The sequence below is a fragment of the Hippocampus zosterae genome, chromosome 9 (genome assembly GCF_025434085.1).
Source record: "Hippocampus zosterae strain Florida chromosome 9, ASM2543408v3, whole genome shotgun sequence".
NCBI classification, from domain to species: Eukaryota; Metazoa; Chordata; class Actinopteri; order Syngnathiformes; family Syngnathidae; genus Hippocampus; species Hippocampus zosterae.
Window position 1 is genome coordinate 20,154,815 of NC_067459.1, and position 18,181 is coordinate 20,172,995.

General features: G+C 41.7%; 3 protein-coding genes across 3 annotated transcripts in view; 1 reads left to right on the forward strand and 2 right to left on the reverse strand.

Annotated features, from left to right (window-relative positions):
• The window catches only part of LOC127607452 (transforming acidic coiled-coil-containing protein 1-like), a 164,782-nt gene that overhangs the window by 13,169 nt on the left and 133,432 nt on the right, over positions 1 to 18,181 (forward strand). The window lies entirely within an intron of this gene.
• On the reverse strand, positions 4,959 to 11,467 carry LOC127607457 (rac GTPase-activating protein 1-like). The gene is made up of 17 exons (XM_052075796.1): positions 10,919 to 11,467; positions 10,524 to 10,623; positions 9,919 to 10,121; positions 9,600 to 9,742; positions 9,344 to 9,413; positions 9,211 to 9,264; positions 8,937 to 9,011; positions 8,751 to 8,868; positions 8,485 to 8,636; positions 7,847 to 8,011; positions 7,651 to 7,746; positions 7,335 to 7,533; positions 7,122 to 7,227; positions 6,885 to 7,017; positions 6,713 to 6,821; positions 6,511 to 6,619; positions 4,959 to 6,115 (listed from the first exon to the last, which is right to left on the reverse strand). Exons 2-17 carry the CDS (start codon positions 10,606 to 10,608, stop codon positions 6,046 to 6,048), a joined length of 1,887 nt encoding a protein of 628 aa, XP_051931756.1. The 5' UTR covers positions 10,609 to 10,623; positions 10,919 to 11,467; the 3' UTR covers positions 4,959 to 6,045.
• Positions 11,665 to 18,053, reverse strand: minar1 (membrane integral NOTCH2 associated receptor 1). Its single transcript, XM_052075791.1, has 4 exons — positions 17,400 to 18,053; positions 14,697 to 16,686; positions 13,729 to 13,947; positions 11,665 to 13,656 (listed from the first exon to the last, which is right to left on the reverse strand). Exons 2-4 carry the CDS (start codon positions 16,674 to 16,676, stop codon positions 13,462 to 13,464), a joined length of 2,394 nt encoding a protein of 797 aa, XP_051931751.1. The 5' UTR covers positions 16,677 to 16,686; positions 17,400 to 18,053; the 3' UTR covers positions 11,665 to 13,461.

The following is an 18,181-nucleotide window of genomic DNA, read 5'->3' on the forward strand; positions in this document are numbered from 1 at the left end:
GCCCATCAAAGGAAAATCTTATCATTCCTAATTAAAATTTCAATTGGGACGCATGATAAGGATACCATTGCCACTTGCATATAAATGGTTCCATGGGGGGGGGGGGGGGGGGAGAAGACTTCTGGGGCCATACCACATAATTTCATTAGGTCACATATATTGGTATTATAATGGCAATTGAGTGTTGTAGCTTTTGTATCAGGTCTCAGGAATTCTTGCCTAGGCGCAATGTTGTTGACTGCTGCTGAAAGATGTCCGTTAGTCCAAGAGAGCCTCCTTTGCCATCACACTAAGAGCTCAAAATCCTTTTTGCTGTGGAACGCACTGTGTAAGAAAGATGTTAAATCAGACTTGAACTCTAAGCGAAAGTGACATCAGCGATTGGTAATGGGAGTGGTGCTGTTGTAGCCTGACAAGTGACACTAACGAAATGAGACCGCTAAAAATAATATGATGACATTGGATTACGTGTGTTTAAAAGATCGACGTATATATGAAGACATTAAAATGTTACTTATGGCCAAGTGACTATCTACGCAGAAAAAAATAAATAAAAATCTGAAATAGACTCGCATACAGTGCATGAAAAAAGGAAAAAGAGAGGGGGGAAAAAATACCGCCATTCATGCAGACTGCGCTATTCCATATCACGCACGCTTGCACAAACATTCACATTCAATCACAAGAACAGGGAAGCACTCATCTGAAAAGGAACACGCCAAAGTCCACCTGCACTTACAGGGATTTTCATTTGTTTATATGGGCATGCACATGTAAGGACTTGGCATGTGAATAACATTCATAATTCGGAAGAGGAAAACTAAAGTCAATGGCGTTCATATATGTGGACGGCTCGTCTGCTAAGACTACTCTGAATGAAGTGCAAAACAAAAAGGGAGCAATGTAGGACGGTGTTGTCTTGATTGCGATGTAGCTTGCATCTCCCTTTAAAATAAAATGCTGGTGCGTGAATGACATCTTGTATTAGCGCTCATCTTAGCGGCATGGCGAGGGGAAAAACAACATCAAAGCACTTGTCAGTTTTGTGACAGTTCTTCAAATTATTGTGCAAAAGCAATGAAGGAGGGAATATGGTGTATGGGGGGAACAAAAAAAAACATGCAAGTCACAATGAGAAAGAGTGTGCATGGAACAGATGCACAATAAATCTGTTTATTCTGCACAATTTGGCATCAAACACAAGACTGCTGGGGGACATGCAAGTGATTGTGGTCCACCATTAAAACGGGATTTATTGCTGCCTTAAGAGCAAGCCCTCATTTGTGCTCCTTACTTTCTCCCAGACTGTAGTAATGGGCGTGCTATGAGCCCCCCCCCCTTCCCCCCCACACACACCACTACCACTACTTCTATCGGCAAGTGACACACACGTCGTCGGAAGCGCTCATTAAAAACCCAAATGGCCTCGCTTGTGTGCCCACATAGCCGTCAGCCATTCCTGGCATCGCTGCCATCTCTCCTGTCACCTGAAGGAACGGCGCCCAAACATCACATTTTAAAAGCCTGCTCTGCCTACGAACGCAGCGGTGGCATTTCACACAAGTGCCACTCACTTTGGAGCACAGCCGAAGTGATGTCAAAGGATTTTTTTGTGCTTTATTGTCCATCACTTCCCCCGCACAGGCCAGTAATTTTTGCTTCAGTTGGCTTTTGTCATCGCAAATAAATAAATAAAATTTGGGGCGTGTGAGGCCAGCCAATGCCATGGTGACACTCTGTAGAAAACATGAGATTTAAATATACAGCAAATTCTATGGTCAAAGTCCTTGGTAATGTGCTTTTTCCTAATTTATTCTAACCTGTCCTGTTTGACTGCTTGGGCATGCACAATGGATATGTAGGCCTACACCTTTTCATGATTAACCCTTTTTGTGTGCAACAAGGGAGTTTAATATAGTTCCTTCTTTGGTGATGTATAGTGTGGGTATTTTTTGGAAACCGCAGTTGCACAGGTTTGAGAGGGGGCAGAGAAATGGGAAAAATATGTTAGAAGACTTCAATATATTAGGAGTCACATTTTAATGTTTAAAACAATTCTTAGATCTTATTTAATATCATGTCTGTGATATACATTTATCAAGCCCAAAGTCTATCAAAACATAGTATACTTTATACATTACAGAACACCCTGCCACTGTGCTGACAACTAAGAATCAAGCGTATGCCGCTTTTCTGAAGCTATCGCTAATCTGTGTGTGCATCCAACTAAACTCAACGCAGCTTTGCTTACCATGATAACATGGGGACTTAGCCGTTTTCCGCATGGTGGTGTTTCAGATAGTGTAGTCTGGCATCCGAACAGTTGCTTCAAAATAGCTCTGGATCATTGTCACCAGGGTCCAAGAAACTGTGAGGGGAAGCCATGTGTGAAAGTGTTATGTAATCAGGGCAGGTGTGGAGAATTTTTTTTTTTTTTAGGAATGGGCAGATAAAAGATTTACTAGTTTAATTTCACACATGATGGGTGGGCATTCATGTCAGAGACCCAACTACAGTAAAGCCCCCTCTATTGTGGAGGTTATGTTCCAGTCCAACAATAAATTAAATCTGCTTGATAGAAATACGATATTCAAACACTCCCTCGGCATGTTCTTAGCATTTATTGCACTTATATTTTAAAAATATTTAATATATTCAGAGAGGAAAAGAGGAATGGATAAAATTAAAACATTGTACAAACATTACTGTCTCAATCCTCATAATTACAGGAAACAAATCATGTTTTTCAAAGTAACAAGTTTAAATTATCTCACAACAAACATCAAAAAGCATTCTCAAATATGTAAATTATAAAATGAACTTACACCCATTGATTTCTGTCGATGTCAAAAAGAGGACTGAAAGGGATTGATTCATTCGAAAATTTTCAAATCTCTTCAGCAAAAAAAAAAATTAGGCCAACTTCCTGTTTTCTCTTCTTCTTTCACAATGACAGTGTTCAACAGTCGTGTGCCTTTACCTAGCGGTCAAATGGGATATTACATCTTCGACGAAAGAACAAAGAGCACCCCCGCCCCCCTGCCCCCAAATTTAAAATACATAGAAATATTGTAAAGGGTTTTTTTTGTTTACTTGACTTTACTTTTAATACGTGCTATTCATTATTCATGTGTTAGCTAGTGTGGCCACATAAAATAAGTATATGACTGGAGGCGATAACAGCACGTGGCTCCCGGTCTACAGGGCTTCATTTCTTTACCCAGTAAAAATATTTGTTACTACAGTACTACGATACAATAGTAGTTAATATACCAGCTGGCCACATTACAATCATCCTAACAACCCAATACAGCGATTTTTGTTTCATATTCTGCCTTCAAGTGCCACATGTTGGGCCTAATGGTTAAAATGTCCGCCGCACAATTCTGACATTCGAATCTCAAGGTGTTCTCTTCGGTGCTTGTGTAGAATTTTCCCTCCCACATTCCGTATGTCAGCTGGGATAAGTTGGAACACATTGTTCTAGCATTGAAAAGATGGCATCATTTTACTTCCCTCATCAATTTTCAGTCCTGTTTTGGGCACACATCATGATCACCATGATGATCATGATGCGTTTCCCTTAGTTACTTATAGTTTACACTTGTAGCCAGAGAGCATCAACTCAAGGCCCCATAAATCTCATCAGCCAATGATAAATTCATATTTAATGACCATGGTCATTGTCTGGAAAGTAGGAACATTCTCTCATTATTGCCGCTGACGCCTGCTGCTTGGTCAAGATAATTGATTTCTCTGTGGTAACAAGGTATCGACCACGCATGGTAGCCGACTAAGATGGCAGTTTGATTCAAAGGCGTGGAGAAGGAGTGTTATGTGTTTTTGTTTTTGTGCGGGGGAGGGGGGGGGGGGGCAAGAGATTGTGAGAGAGTACTGAAAGGCAAACAAGCCACACATTTATTTGCAGTTAGCGTGTCAAGTATCGTTTGGTTTTTCAGCATTTTCTACATTTAACTCACCAAGTGGAAAGAGTATTGATTTCATAATTTACTGAAAGGAGAAAAATAAAATCTGCTGGAGCACTCTTCAGACACATGCCTCGCCTGCAAAGGATGCAACATCTTGGTAGTGCTGCTCATGTTTATACATACATGTGCGACTCATTTGAACTACATAGGCCACACATTTGAGTTGTAAGGTAGCGGTTGATACGTTTAACCGTGTCTTTTCTGCAAGAATTTCAAATCCAACACTTGGTGAACACAAAACGTTTGTCGTGTTCGTGTCTTAAAATGGCTTTTTGCTGTAGCAGACCACATTGGACCACACGGGCCTATAAGGTCTACAAAGCTGGAGGATGAAGAACGTGAACTCAATCTGCAAAACAGTCAATAAGCGAAGTTTAGGAATACAATCATGCAGCAATCGTGTTCATCTCAAAGAAACTGTAATCATACAGTGGCATCCTCCTACACCGCTTCTAATACTTCATTTTATAAATAGAGGACTTTGATACCGTTGTTGTTGTTGTTGTGTTTACAAGCTTACAATGTAATTTAGCTAAGCACTCTTAATTGGACTAGTTACTCATTTGGCCCCTGCAGTCCCACAGCAGTGTGGAACTCTAACAGTGCGCACTCTGGCTCGAAGGAGGGAGCTCCACGCACACATACACAGCCAGCTGTTTGATGCCTGCAGCAGGCGAGCTTATGCTGCACGGTACACCGTAAATAAACACAGCATTCCCACACGAGGGGGCACATTGACACACAGGAGGCCTCATTTCAGGCTAATGAACTATTAATGTTCATTTGAAATGCAAACATTTTGGAAGAGTCTCCTCCGCAAAGAACGAACATAAATAGATAAACTGGCACATATTTTCATATTTCTGCGGCCCAGCTGTCTCAAGGCCAGAAATGTAGTCTTCAATGAGATCTGAAAAAATGCCCATCAGGCTCAATCCATTTAATCACCTGAAATGAATGAGCACCAAGAAGAGAGAGGAAATGACATTTAATGCTTTGTTTCGACATCAACCGTGGACTGTTCTTTCTTGAGAGTTCCACTGGATTCCAGTTTGGGTTTGCAGAAATGGGTACAGATCAGATTTTTGACAAAAAAAGCAAAACCTGTTGGATGACCATTTCTCTCACGCGCTTTCCCAAATCTCCAAAGAATGACAACTCGTTTGAATCAAAGGTTTTGTTGTCGGTTGATTTTTTTTTTAGACTAAAAGATAAAAAAGGTACCACTGGCATTTAAATGTATTAAGCTTAAAATGCATATATGAATCCAGTAGTTAAGTTATTGGTACACAAAGCTTGGTTGGAGTTCTTTCGGTATTAAGAGCAAATATCCCGTGATACCTGGTGTGCTCTTATCAGTTCAAGGGCAATCACAGAAGTTAGTTACAATTGCACGAGCATAATGTAAGCATAATAGTAATACAATAGCAGCCTCTAGTGGTGCGTACAACCATTCTGTTTGTTGCATAGATACAGTGCAAAATACTGCATAATTCCCATTCAGTATCAGTGTTAGTAGTGTTATTTGGCCATATACAGTAGTCTGATTGCGAATCGGCCTTACCACACAACATAAACATAAAATACAGTGTTTAAAGCAAGCTTTAAAGTAGGCGTCAGCTCAATGCCACAAGATACTCAAACACAACTACCGGTAATCATTCTTTTTTTTTTTCCTCCCTTTGGCCCAGTTTCATATTCTGCTCCATCCCCCGACGCTGCGGTTATAACCACAGAGTGAGCAATGGATGATTGAACACCCAAAAGAAAAAGGTCCTTCAAACAGGTTAGCTGGAGTTGCTTGGTCATTAAAGCCTCGTAACCTCATTAGTACAGTTTTTGGTAAGTCAGGACGTACTTATAAATCAAAGATATAAAAATTCTTCATGTGTACGCTACTTCATCTGATTAGAAAGAAAATGAGATGTGGATAAAATGCATTCTTAAGATAAAACTGCACCTTAGTTTGACTCACATTCTTGTGGAAATGGAGCTTGTTATTGCAGCAAGTAATACAGAAGCCATTGTCTGCTTTTTTGTAAACTCCAGTGGGCCGTTACTTCAGATGTGGAGACTCGAAGAAGTTGACCCGGGGGCTAGCAGCTGCTTTGTTCTTGCCTGCAAATCTAAAGATGGTTGTGGATAGATGAAATAAACTTTAACACATACAAACTAAAATCCTGTTTCATAAAAATCCTGAAAGGCATTTAAACAAAGTTAGGTGTTGGGATTTGTATGATTCCAAATTTTGAATAATTTTCGTTGAATATCGATTCATATTTTCAACATTAAGAATAAAAAATGTAAAACTGGTGCAAAAAAATAATAAATTGGGCAATTCTTGATCACTTTGTGGACCCAGTCTGCAAACATTTTATTCCTAAATGTAACTAGTATACAAATACTTTGAAGTACAGAACATCAAGCTTACAGGGCCAAGTGAAAATTCGGATGCTTTAATATTTTTGTGGCGATTGATGCACCCTACAACACAAGCGAGCGTGTGCGTGGATGAACTTACATGGTGGTGCTGGAGAAGGTCTGCATCATCCGCTTCGACAGCGAGCTGGAGGAGGGCGTCTTTGCAATCAACTGGCGCTCAGGAGTGGTCAGTGGTCCAAGTATGCTGACTGCAAAAAAAAAAAACACACAATTGACAGAGGTGCAGTTTTGTTTCGTACATAATCATCACTGTCCTGTAGAACCTTGATGCTGCGATTTACCATTGTGACTAGGAGTCCCAGTGAAGTCAGCACTCTCCACGTCTATATTATCCGGATACGCATACTGACTCCAGTAGCTTGCCGGGATACTAAACAAGCGCTCAATTACCTGGGAGGAGAAAAAAAATGAATCAAACGATAACACTTATAGTAGGTAAATAATATACTTTACCCGTGGTTGTCTGCTTGTGTCACTCAGGACAGTCATAGTGTCTGGATTTGGAACAGCGTGGCCGACAAGGGTAGGGCCGAACACCCTGGCCAGGTTTGTCACATCCATCTTTGTATCCACGCTCTTTGACACTCTGGAGGAAAGTATGACATATGTGCTCACCATCCGGGCAAAATAGTTAAACTCAGGAAATCGTACAGCTGAAGATGTTACTCTTCAAAACTTTGTGAAAGTTACTTCTGCAAATGAATCATGACGCAGGCTAGAGTGTCTCGGTTGGGTTGAGGCAGCTCGCTGATGGTTTGGTACAACAATGCAAGACTGTTCCCCTCATCCTGGATTTCTACAACATTACCAGAGACAGATAACGTAAACTTTCTATTTTATTTTTTGGTGGGATTTTTTTTTTACACCCATTTTGTCTTTTGTAGATTAAGAGAGGAAACTGACCAGCTGCCTCCATAAAGGTTTTGTTGAGGCGGAAGGTGAGAATTGGCTCAGGAAGGTTCCTGAGAAAGTCTTTCAGAACACCAGTGATGACGTTGATGTCCTCAACTTTGTTTAGCGATGGCAGTGTCTTTCCTCGAATCAGCTTCTCCTTCAGTGCTTTGACCTGACGCTCCTGGCCAGAAATTCTGTACAGTCCAACCTGGGAAAAGATTAAGAAATACGGTGTTGTGATACAGTGAAACTGAGAATGGATCTAAATATGAATTAAAATTCACACACAACTTCTAGAAGGGTCACAAGAAAGAGGCTCACTCACCTCTTGCAGGCCTCTGTGTTCAATCTCCTTGATACAATAGATAACTAAAGCTGGGATCTTTGGAGAGGTTGTTGGCGCAAAGTCAGCCAGGGTGCTCTGCAAGCACACGTGAATCCAGATTATTTTTCTGAGTCATGTTATATGAAAAATGCCATGTAGAGGTATTGTGGGAATCAATGAGAAAGACATGCCGCACCTCTGCAGTCCTGATGGGAGTACTGATGGACACGGGGTTGCAGGGCAGTGGGCAGCAGTCACGGCACTCGGGATGAGTCACAATCCTGCAGTCCTGACAGCGAAGGTACATCTTGCCAAACTTTGTTCTTCTTCCACATGGTGCACAGAACTCGGATTTGATCACCTTTGTGAGAGTGTGGTGAAAAACAGCCATTACGCAAAGCTCGTGGTTACAACAGCCACAATACTATGACCACTTCCACAATGTGATTATTGCACATGTATTTAAATGGCATTTCCTTCCAATTTTATGCAGACAACATCCACATATCTACATAGCGCTGCCACCAAATGGCCAAAGTTGTGTATTACCTTCACTGATTGCCTGAATGACATTAAAGCCTGGCTGGGTCTGAGCTTTTTAAACACCGTGCTGTCTCTAAATCTCATCTCCTCTCAACCAAGGTTCCCTAATATTCCCTTTTAACAAACATATTTTAAATAATCTACGGTTAAAAGTAAATGTGATTTTTAAATGGATCAAACCTGGCATGAGTAGTAGTACGTATGACGCTGTACACTTCAGAGACAGTAATATTGATTGAATGGAACCAAAGCAATTAGCTTGGTGGAAACTAAGTTTGAGTAATGGCTCACTGTTTTGGGGACAAAGATATGCTGCTTTTCCCCTCCTCTCTTGAGTCTGGGAGTTTGGAGGTGAGGGGGAAAATCCGAGAGTGGTGTGCTGGGTGCTTCACTGTTGGTTTCGGACACCTCAATAGAGGTTGATTCGGCCCAGGACGGGGCAACTGTCAGCACAATAAAATCACATGATATTGATAAAATGACAATAATTTACAACAACAAACTGTATTTAAATTCACAGTTACCATGAGTGAAATTTGTCATTAAGAATTTCTCACCACTCTTCTTGCTACTGCGTGTCCCATAAGGGACAGCCTCGATAGTGGAGACAGCCTCCACAGCACAGCCATTTCCTGGCACGGTGATGGTGGTTTTGGCAACTATGGAGTCATTTATCTGTATGCAATGAGAGTTTCAGAAAATGTGTGCTCAAAGGATTGTTTCTGTTATCAAAGCATACTTACTCGATTAGATGTGCGGCCCGTGGAGCGAGGTTTCTTCATTGCTTGCGGAGGAACCTCAAGTTTTCGAGAAGAGCGCTGTGGATAACAAAGGAACTATGTTTCCTCATATCTACTTTTGGTACATTGCATACTTTCAAGGTTTACTATTTGCTTTATTTTGCATCTGTTAAGAGTAGAGTTTGGTTTTTAAACTGAATACCATATGAACAGTTTCAGTGTGTGTTGGTGTCATTTTGGTATTTTGATTTCAAATTAGAATAAATTTATGACTCACTCGTTTTGGACGTTTCCGCAGTCTCACTGTCTTCATGACAGAAGAATCACAGGCCTAAAGGAAATGGGATTAAGTTGCAGCATGTCAACTTTAAGGAGTGCAGAAGGGTGAAACAATATATAGAAAAATGTACCATGGAGTCATCTGTTTGATCAAAGCTGATGTCTGACATTATGGAGGTTGATTCATCAATGGCCATCAACCTGCACGAAAATGAGGGTCATTATTTTAAACTTCTTGTGGGAAGGACTTCATGCAATGCAACGGATATTGAACACATGAACACTTTTCATACATTGTGATACGTCTCGGCATTTAAAATGAAACACAAATTTGTCTCTTAAAAAAAAAACAACACTTAATGGCAAACCACAGATAGAAAATCAAACCTTCTGCTGGAGTTAAGGTTGGACTTAGCAGCCTGAGAGTGCGCACTGAGAAAGGCCAGGGCAGAGCGCTGCTCCTCACTTAGGTGCATGCTACTACTATTCTCTGTTATCAGCATGTCCCGGATCAGCTGTAGCTGACGCTCCTGGTGGCAAGACGATGATGGACAAAACCACATTTTTGTGATTAACTCATTTAATACCAGCCAATTCTGGATCAAGTGTGAAAATGTCTTTGGGAGTGAATGAGTTAACAGCAGCCAGTATCTGACTTTGGAGGTTCCACTGTAAATGAGCTTCATGAGAAAAAAAAGTCACAAACCAGCTTCTCATGTACGGCTTCAGCCTTCTGCCGCCGACGGATCTCCACGTCTACTTGATTGCGTGCATGCTTCAGTTTAACCTCCAAAGCTCCCTTCTCTGTTTCAGCTTTAGCCAGCATCTCTTTGCAGGATAGCAGCTCCTCGCCTGACTGAAGCCACTTCTTTCGGCAGTCCTCGAAGTTTATGGCCATCTGAAGAAATTCTAATGAAACAACAGAAGAAAATAGCTGCCGTCTGCGGTGATTGTCACAACCATTGTGCGAGAAGCAGTGGTTCTGATCGTGCTTTACTCATGTTATGTACATATTAAAAATGTAAAACTAAGAATGACATTATACAAATTTCCTGATTTATACATATAAGAAACTGTGGACAAATAGTTTGAAAGCAACCAAGTACATACCATTAAGACACTCTTCTTCAAGTGGTAATAACAGAAACCACAAGAGAATACTTCAGTAATATAGTGTAAAGTTAAAAATGTATAAATGACAAGCATACATGGACGTGTTAATACTATGTACTGTATTACGAATATTGAAAGTGTTTTTTTTGTTGTTGGTGGTGTTGCTACAAACACTGGAGAAGAGTGGGATCAACTTACGTGGTTCAACGCTCTCATTCAGACCGTCCACCAGGGTCCGTAAACTCAGGAACTGATTGTATAGATTCACCACGGCCGACTCCATTGTGTCGTTCTGGGGCTAGCAACGTCAGCGTACATGGAAATGAACGTTAGCTATGGAAGCTAAATTGGTCACTCGTTGATCACTTCACCAGAGGAGTGAAAAATCACTACACTGGCGTACATACATGAGGCAAAGTAAAACGTGCATTGTGTTAAGCACGAGATTCAGAAAAGTATGTATGGTATTCAGACAGTTTTGCACTATGAGCTAAATCACCTTCATGTTACCCGCAACGAAATTGTCGGTATGCCGTTGACTTGAACGTCGTCCATTTACAAAAATAAATAGATACATAAATCAAAGCGGTTACCTCTGCAACGTATTCCTTGTAGTGATGTGACTGACATGTAACGACACAGTCAACGCGAACACAAAATGATTAATTCCAACTCCGGCGCTGCGGAAACACACCCTCGCACATTCTTCTACAAAGTTCAAAACCAGCGCCGTTTATTTTTTTTCTACTTCGTTTTATAAACTCGAACTTGCACACTCTACTGCCACGTCAGGTTCATAAGTGTAACTGCAGAAAAAGGATCGCTTTGGACCAGTAACTCGTACGCATGCGCAAAAATCATCTCTGGGTGCTCTGGCTTCTTTCCGCATTCCACAAACATGAACGAATGTTTGATTGTTCGTTTTGTCGGATTCACTGGACTCTTGCCATGTGAAGTACCGCCTATGAAATATTTTTTAGCAAAGTACACCCGAATCAGCGCAAAGTATTTTTGGATGGGAAAATAAGACTTAAAAGAGTCTTCTGCCATCTGTGTCTGATTTATTACATTTTGGAACTCCATTTCTCGTGGTACCCTATCCCAACAACCATTTGGAAATAAAGTGGTACTATTAAAAAGAAAGAAAATAATAATTAACTAAAATATAAATAAAGTTTTGTGCAAACCAAAATAATTATCAACATAAAGTTTCTTCCTTTGGGATCATAGTGCAGATCTGTTCTCAAAAAATAAATCATTCACTTCCTTTTAAATAAAAACAGAAAGTCATTTACAAAAATTCTCTTCAAATAACTATAATTATAAAGAAGACTGAATGTGGTCAACATTAAACATAACTGCATTGTTGTTGAATTCGTTCAGCATTTAGTGAGACACTTGGACTTGTGCTTCGATGAGGATATTTGTTATTTTTGGTGGCAGTGAGGTAACTGCAGTGATCAAACTTTTTTAGTTTTTTTTGCATGGATGCTATTTTTAAAATATATTATAAAATCTCACATAACCCACGATGTGCCTTCACAGAGCCCGGGGGTACGCATACCCCCATTTGAGAATCACTGGTACAGACAATGGATGGATAGGGGTTGAATAAAATCTTTAATACATGTAGCCTTGTCTTTCATCACATTTGTTCTTTCAACAATGTTTTATTGTTCATATAAATCATCTCATTTAATGCTATGCAAAGGCATCGCCCCACTTTGCTGTTGTGAACGAATATGTGCCATTTTCACCAAGTGCTGCCACCCACTAACTTGTGCTGCAATATTCTATTTATCGTATTTTTCATTTACAAGAAGTGCCCATTTACCTGAGAATGCAACAACAATGTCTAAAATTCATGAAAGCATCTCAGGGGGAGAAAGGGTAATAAGAGGCTCTAATGCACACAAGTTTTAGAGAAAGCACCTGCATATTGTGCTGACTACACAGTTCGACTTCTTTAGTGGCAACATTGGTAATGGATCCACAAACACTCTCGTGAGGAACACACGGCAGATGTATATCCACTTAGGAGGATGCACTGAAGCAAAACACACTCTCATTAATACAATCTGTGTATATTTGTGCACTCAAGGCAAGAGGCAACTTTTTTAGGTCTGGAAAGAACGAACATGTTTTGGAAATGTAACCTCAGTGATTCTATCAAAAATATCAGAATTCAGAAAGGAAGCAAGTCCATTATATCAAATGATGAACATGGGGTGAACATACAGTATAATTCACATAACATTAATAATTGTAGATTTCATTGACTTTCTAAGAGTGAATGATGCAAAATAAGTCATACAAACACACATACCGCAGCTTCTAATCACAAAGCAATTAGAAAAGGTGTACTGTTATTAAAATCAGTTACACATGTATTTGCTGAACACATTTGACCACTATTAACAGCCTGGCACCAAAAGCCAGTCTATACCTCTTGGTTGAACAGGAACTTTTAACAAAATGGAATTTCACACCACAGTGGAAACCACATTCGTCACTGTGAGGGGAGGAGAAATGAAATTGTTATTGAGTCGACATGTTGGGTAAAACCTTGGCTGACTGAGTAGAGGGAAAAGCTAATGTTCTAGGATGCACTCCAAACAGCCCATCAATCGAATTACAAGTGGAAACTCCCTCTAAGAGAGAGTTTGCTGGATAATGTTTCCGCTTCCTTATCACCAACCTTAGCAGCAGCAAGACATTCTCTTCTTGAAAACCGACCCTAAAATGCAAATACATTCCTTGTGCAGATATACCACATGCATTCTGTAGTTTTGATAGCTGAGATGAGGTTTCAGAAGGCAAAAACAAAGAGAAAATTGTATATTTGAAACTCGTGCTGATGAGACATATACGGTATATGTCATATGTCATTTTTCAAGGGAAAGCCAAAACAATGATGATTACAGAGAGCCAGAGAGCTTTCGGGAGTGACTTGTCAAGGCATTTATATATCTGCGATAATGGCTCAGTTTTAAATAGCATTAAGTAGCATTCACAGATGGAGGCCCCAATTCCAAAGTTAAAGAGAGTATCTGAATTGAATTTGAATTTGACTTTGATTTGGTCTCCAATAGGAGAAACTTGACAGTAGATGTGCAAAATGTCACAAAGCAACCGCTCATGATCGAACGGTAAAAATGGGAATCACAATAATGAGAATGATAGCTAGTGCAACAGCAATGAGTGCCAACAACTTGCAAACTTTGGCCCGGCGGAGGTCGGCCTCTTTCCGTCTGAGTAGGGCGTCATAGCCCGGAGTGTAAATATCATCCATCCAGAACTCCACATTGTTAGGGTTCAGAGAATCACGGGCCTGCATGACACAATCATTTTATTTTACAAAACAGTCTAGAAACCGCGACAATTAAGAATCATTTCAATGTACCTGTAAATCAAAAGGGGAGACTCGTGCCTCTAGGTCGTCTACAGTCCAGACGGATCTTCCTCTCCCTTCAGCCAGTCTGGGGTCCATAATCTTCCCTGCAGTGAGGCCACCAGTCAGGCTGTTTTCTTTGTTGCCAAACAAGGACGAGCTAAACATTTGCTCCACCAAGCTGGACGACTTCTGGGAGAGAAGTTTTCCGGTTCTGCTTGATTGGTCTTCCTAGAAAGAGAAATATACAAAAAATAGATATACTAGAAGACTGCAGACTTGACAACTCGTAATTTCCAAATAATAATAACATGCAAGACCTTGCAAAGTCAGCAACAGACAATTAAATCTGAGCTAATCTTGTCTCCGTTTTTTGTTTTTTTAGCACTTTTAGTCAGTGCGACCAGGAGCTTCTTTGTCATAAAGCGGAAATTTCTGTTGTTTCTTACATTTTCAGAAGTCAATTTTTTAACACTTGTAAGAATGTTAAAATAATACTGTGGCCTAAAATACCTTCAAATTGCACCATTGTCATTACTACTTTATAGATGATAAATATTTACACTTGTAGGAATTAACAATGTTGCACTAAAACAAACAATCATTCAGGCTCACATTCACACCTATGAACAATTTAGAGTCTTCACTTCACTGATGATGCGTGTTTTGGGACCGTGGGAGGATGCGGCAGTAATCGAGGGGAACCGATAAAATCACAGGGAGAAAATGCAAGATTCACACAGGAAGGCCAAAGCCAACATTCTAACCCAGAATCTTTCAACTGTGAGGCAGACATGATACCCCCCCCCCCCCCGGCCCCTTACGACGTTTCTTTAAAATTACCCAATTTTACGCATGGAATATATCATAGTACATAACATATTAGATGCAGACCAGCATCCCTGAAAAACCTCTGAGGTTACTTTCTAATTCTCTGTGATCATGCACACCAAGTAGCGTAAGTTAGAGTAATACTCCACCTGCCCAGATTTTCCTTGTGAAGGCTTGCCACCTTTAATTTTGGAGAAAGACACCATCCAGTCTTTTGCCGTGCTTGACACGTTTGCTTGCTTAAATTCACATGGCCCTCTCTCCCCAGTCTCGTTTGTCGAGGTATGACGAGATTTTGTGTCTTTCACCATTTTTGGGTCACCTTGACATTTGCCACTTTCTGTTTGCTCCCCAGGAGTGTTCCATCGGTTCCAGTCCAGACTATCGGTGCTGGTTGCGGGATAGAGATGCTCTGATACAGAGAGAGGTTGAGGCTCAGATGACTCAGAGGGGGTAATAGGATGGCTCATGAAGGAGGAGATGCCGCTGAGGGGCTCCAGCCATCGTCCACCGCTGCTTTGTCCACTACCAACAGCAGGCTGCGGAATCTTTTCATCCAGTCGCTGCAAAGCCGATAACACCTGGGAAATCTCCGCTTTGACATCATTCAGTGATTCCAACTGTCGCTCAATCTGGCTCATACGGAGCAGCAGTTTACACACACTGGCTTTTAGTCCATCATCACTGCTTTCCAGAGAATGGAAAAGCCTCTGGAGTTGGCCGAGGCGGCCCCGTCTGGCTTCTGGGGTATCCTGGTTGAGACCCCCTGATCCATCGAGAGGATGCAGGACTCCTGTGGAGCCGCACATGCTTATGTCATCTAAAAAGCGGAAGATGGCACTAATGTCATCATCAGCAAAGTCTGGGTCATCTAAAGAAGTCATGAAGGACAGCCGGTCGGCGTGCACTAGGCTACGGAGACGCCTGGTGTCCGGAGGGTCAGTCTGGGTTCCTTGAGCCTTCATCCCATCATAATCAACGTCCCCAATCTCACCCCCCAAAGAACCGCCAAGTTTGCTTATCGCAGGCCTTGATCGCCTCGGCAGTTTTACACCACGGGTTTCAGGTCCCATACCGGCATGAGCCGGGCTGACCCGGTCCTCCAGACTGTGACTTTTGTTACTCCAGAGGGGTCGTTGACTTCTGGTAGGGTGCAAGTGTTTCGGGGACCGCTCTGGGATCGAACCAGGTCCGAAATAAGTGGAGTCCTGCAGGTCATCCTGACTCTCATGTTTTGTCTGCTGCTCCAGAGCCTGCTGGACTGTGGTGGGTGAAGGGTAAGGGTTAGGGATCGTTTCAAAGCTGTGATTGTCCAAGCCTTTCTCCCCCTTAGGACTAGGAGACTCACTGTTGACGGTCACCTGTGGTACGAGAGGCGGCTGATTGTGGAAGTCCTTCTTGAAGATGTTTCTCTTTTGGTCGATTGCCGATTCCTGTTCGGTTTCAAACACCTCAAGTGGAGCTGAATCGCCACTCGATTCACTGTCCGTTTCCAAAGGCAAGTAAATATCCTTCATGGCCTTGCCGGGGCTCTGCCCGCTGCAGTACAAAAGTGTGGTGTGAGGCAAGTCAAAAGATACCGCCCGTGTCCTGACGGGAAGGGGCGATACAAATGAGATAGGATCGGGAGGAAGACTGCCCCGCTTGCGTACTGAGTAATTGGAATGTGGAAAGAGCAAATGGTTGTCAATTAGGCTTGCACTGGAATCAGAGCGAGTGCGGGCTCTCTCCTTGCGAGGAACGTTCAGCTGGTGGATCCCGGGCAGACTGGGATGTGGGGACTGGTCCGCAGGCAGGACCGCCTGAGCTCTCATTGGTTGACTGTCGTCAGTGGCTCCACCCGTCATCTGAATAAGATTAAAGATTGTGACAATGTCAGCAGCGACACCTATTGGTGACAGCCCCTTTCCCCTGGTGGAAACCCGATCCCTAAAAAGAGTGGCTGGAAAACAGGGGTCCCGACTAGCTGCAGCAAACAACAAACTCCTGAGCTCTATGAGGTGTTCCAGGTCAAAGCGGGTGCTGACCATACGACAAAGGTCCTGAAAGGTCAACGACTGACGCAGGTTGTCCAGTTCTTCAAGGATCCCCAAGAGGACTCCGGGGTATTCCTGCTGCAGGTTAGCCATGGCTGCCCTCCTGAGAAGTAAATTGCAAGCATGGCATAGGCATTTAATCACAGCAATGTAAAAAAATAAAATAAAATAGTCCGACAAATGCAGTATTATCCACTACATTTATAGAATTATCCCTCTCTTAAAAATTATGATAGACTTTCCTTGGTGTGTACTAATTTTTGCAAAATTCATTTGTTAGCATGACAATACATGTTTGTATTGACAAATCTCATTTACAGTCTGTGAATATTTGCAGTTGGCTATTATGCCAAAGAAAATATTGATTGTGGAAGATGAGTCAAAATAGATTGATACGACTGTTCTGGAATTTAGTTGAGGAGCTGAGAAACTACAAAATAAAAAGACATAAATGAATAATTACTCATTTTATTATTATTTAAAATACAGGCAATTTTACATTATACTGTATATGGTAATGAAAGTATTGAGACACTGCTTTCGATTTTTGTTGTTTTTTTATTTGGAGGTGGGTGAGTGCAACAAACGGAAAAAAAAAGAATACTTCGAAGGTGAATTTAGAAAGCGACCTTATTTTGGGGTCCTAAAATAACTCGTTAGTGACGCGTTACTCCGTGCAGTCCCCTTTCATTTGACAATTATTTTAGTAACAGCTCGAGTATGGCAGCGAAATTATGTGCAGCAGTATCAGAAATGGTCCCACAGAGAATTCACATCGAGGCTACAGTGAAGGACACTGAGACTATATTCACTCACCTGAATGTTTTGAATACCAGCTTCAGCCACTCATGCCTCTTTCAAAAGTGGAAAATAAAATCCAATTAGATCCAGTCCAAATCATACTGCCATCCTTCTTTGCCGTGTCTCTTGTGTTTGTAGCTGTAGAAAAGAGTCCGCAGCTCAAGCAGGAGAGAAAATTAGAAATCAGGTCATCTATCCACAAGTCGCTGCAGTCCCCCCGGGGACCTCAGTATATATCCAAAATGGGTTCCCCCGCCCCGTCACTGTTGAGTGTCATTAACTACAAAGTCAGTGCAGCCACTCTGAACAACTGTGGATGACTTAATAGTGACACCCCCTCTGAATGGATGGATCTTACTAGACTCCTCGAAAGAATCTTTCTTCAAGGTGCCATACTGGTCATGCGAACAGTTTGCGAATGTGAAAAGACCAGACTCAAATTGCATGTCTGCTAATTGACACGCCTTGAAGGCCAAGCAACCATCAATCTGAGCTAGATTGCCTGCTGGATTGCAGTCTACTAACACAAGCGTCTGCCTTGCTCCAGCCCTCCCAGACTTCACCATTACTCTACATTATAAACCATAAAGTGTTGTACTTAAAAGCCCATTAAGACAAGGGAGGGTCAAGGTTTTTTTTTTTCCTCTGAGTGGCTGCACTCAGCTGGAATCAGAATTGACGTGTCTAATTTGCCTGGCAAGTCAAGAGAAGTACTGTGCCTCCATAGTGTAGTGGACCAGTGGTGGGGTAGTGGGGGAAACAATGCGGAAAACAAGCTGTGCAATAAGGCTAATGTT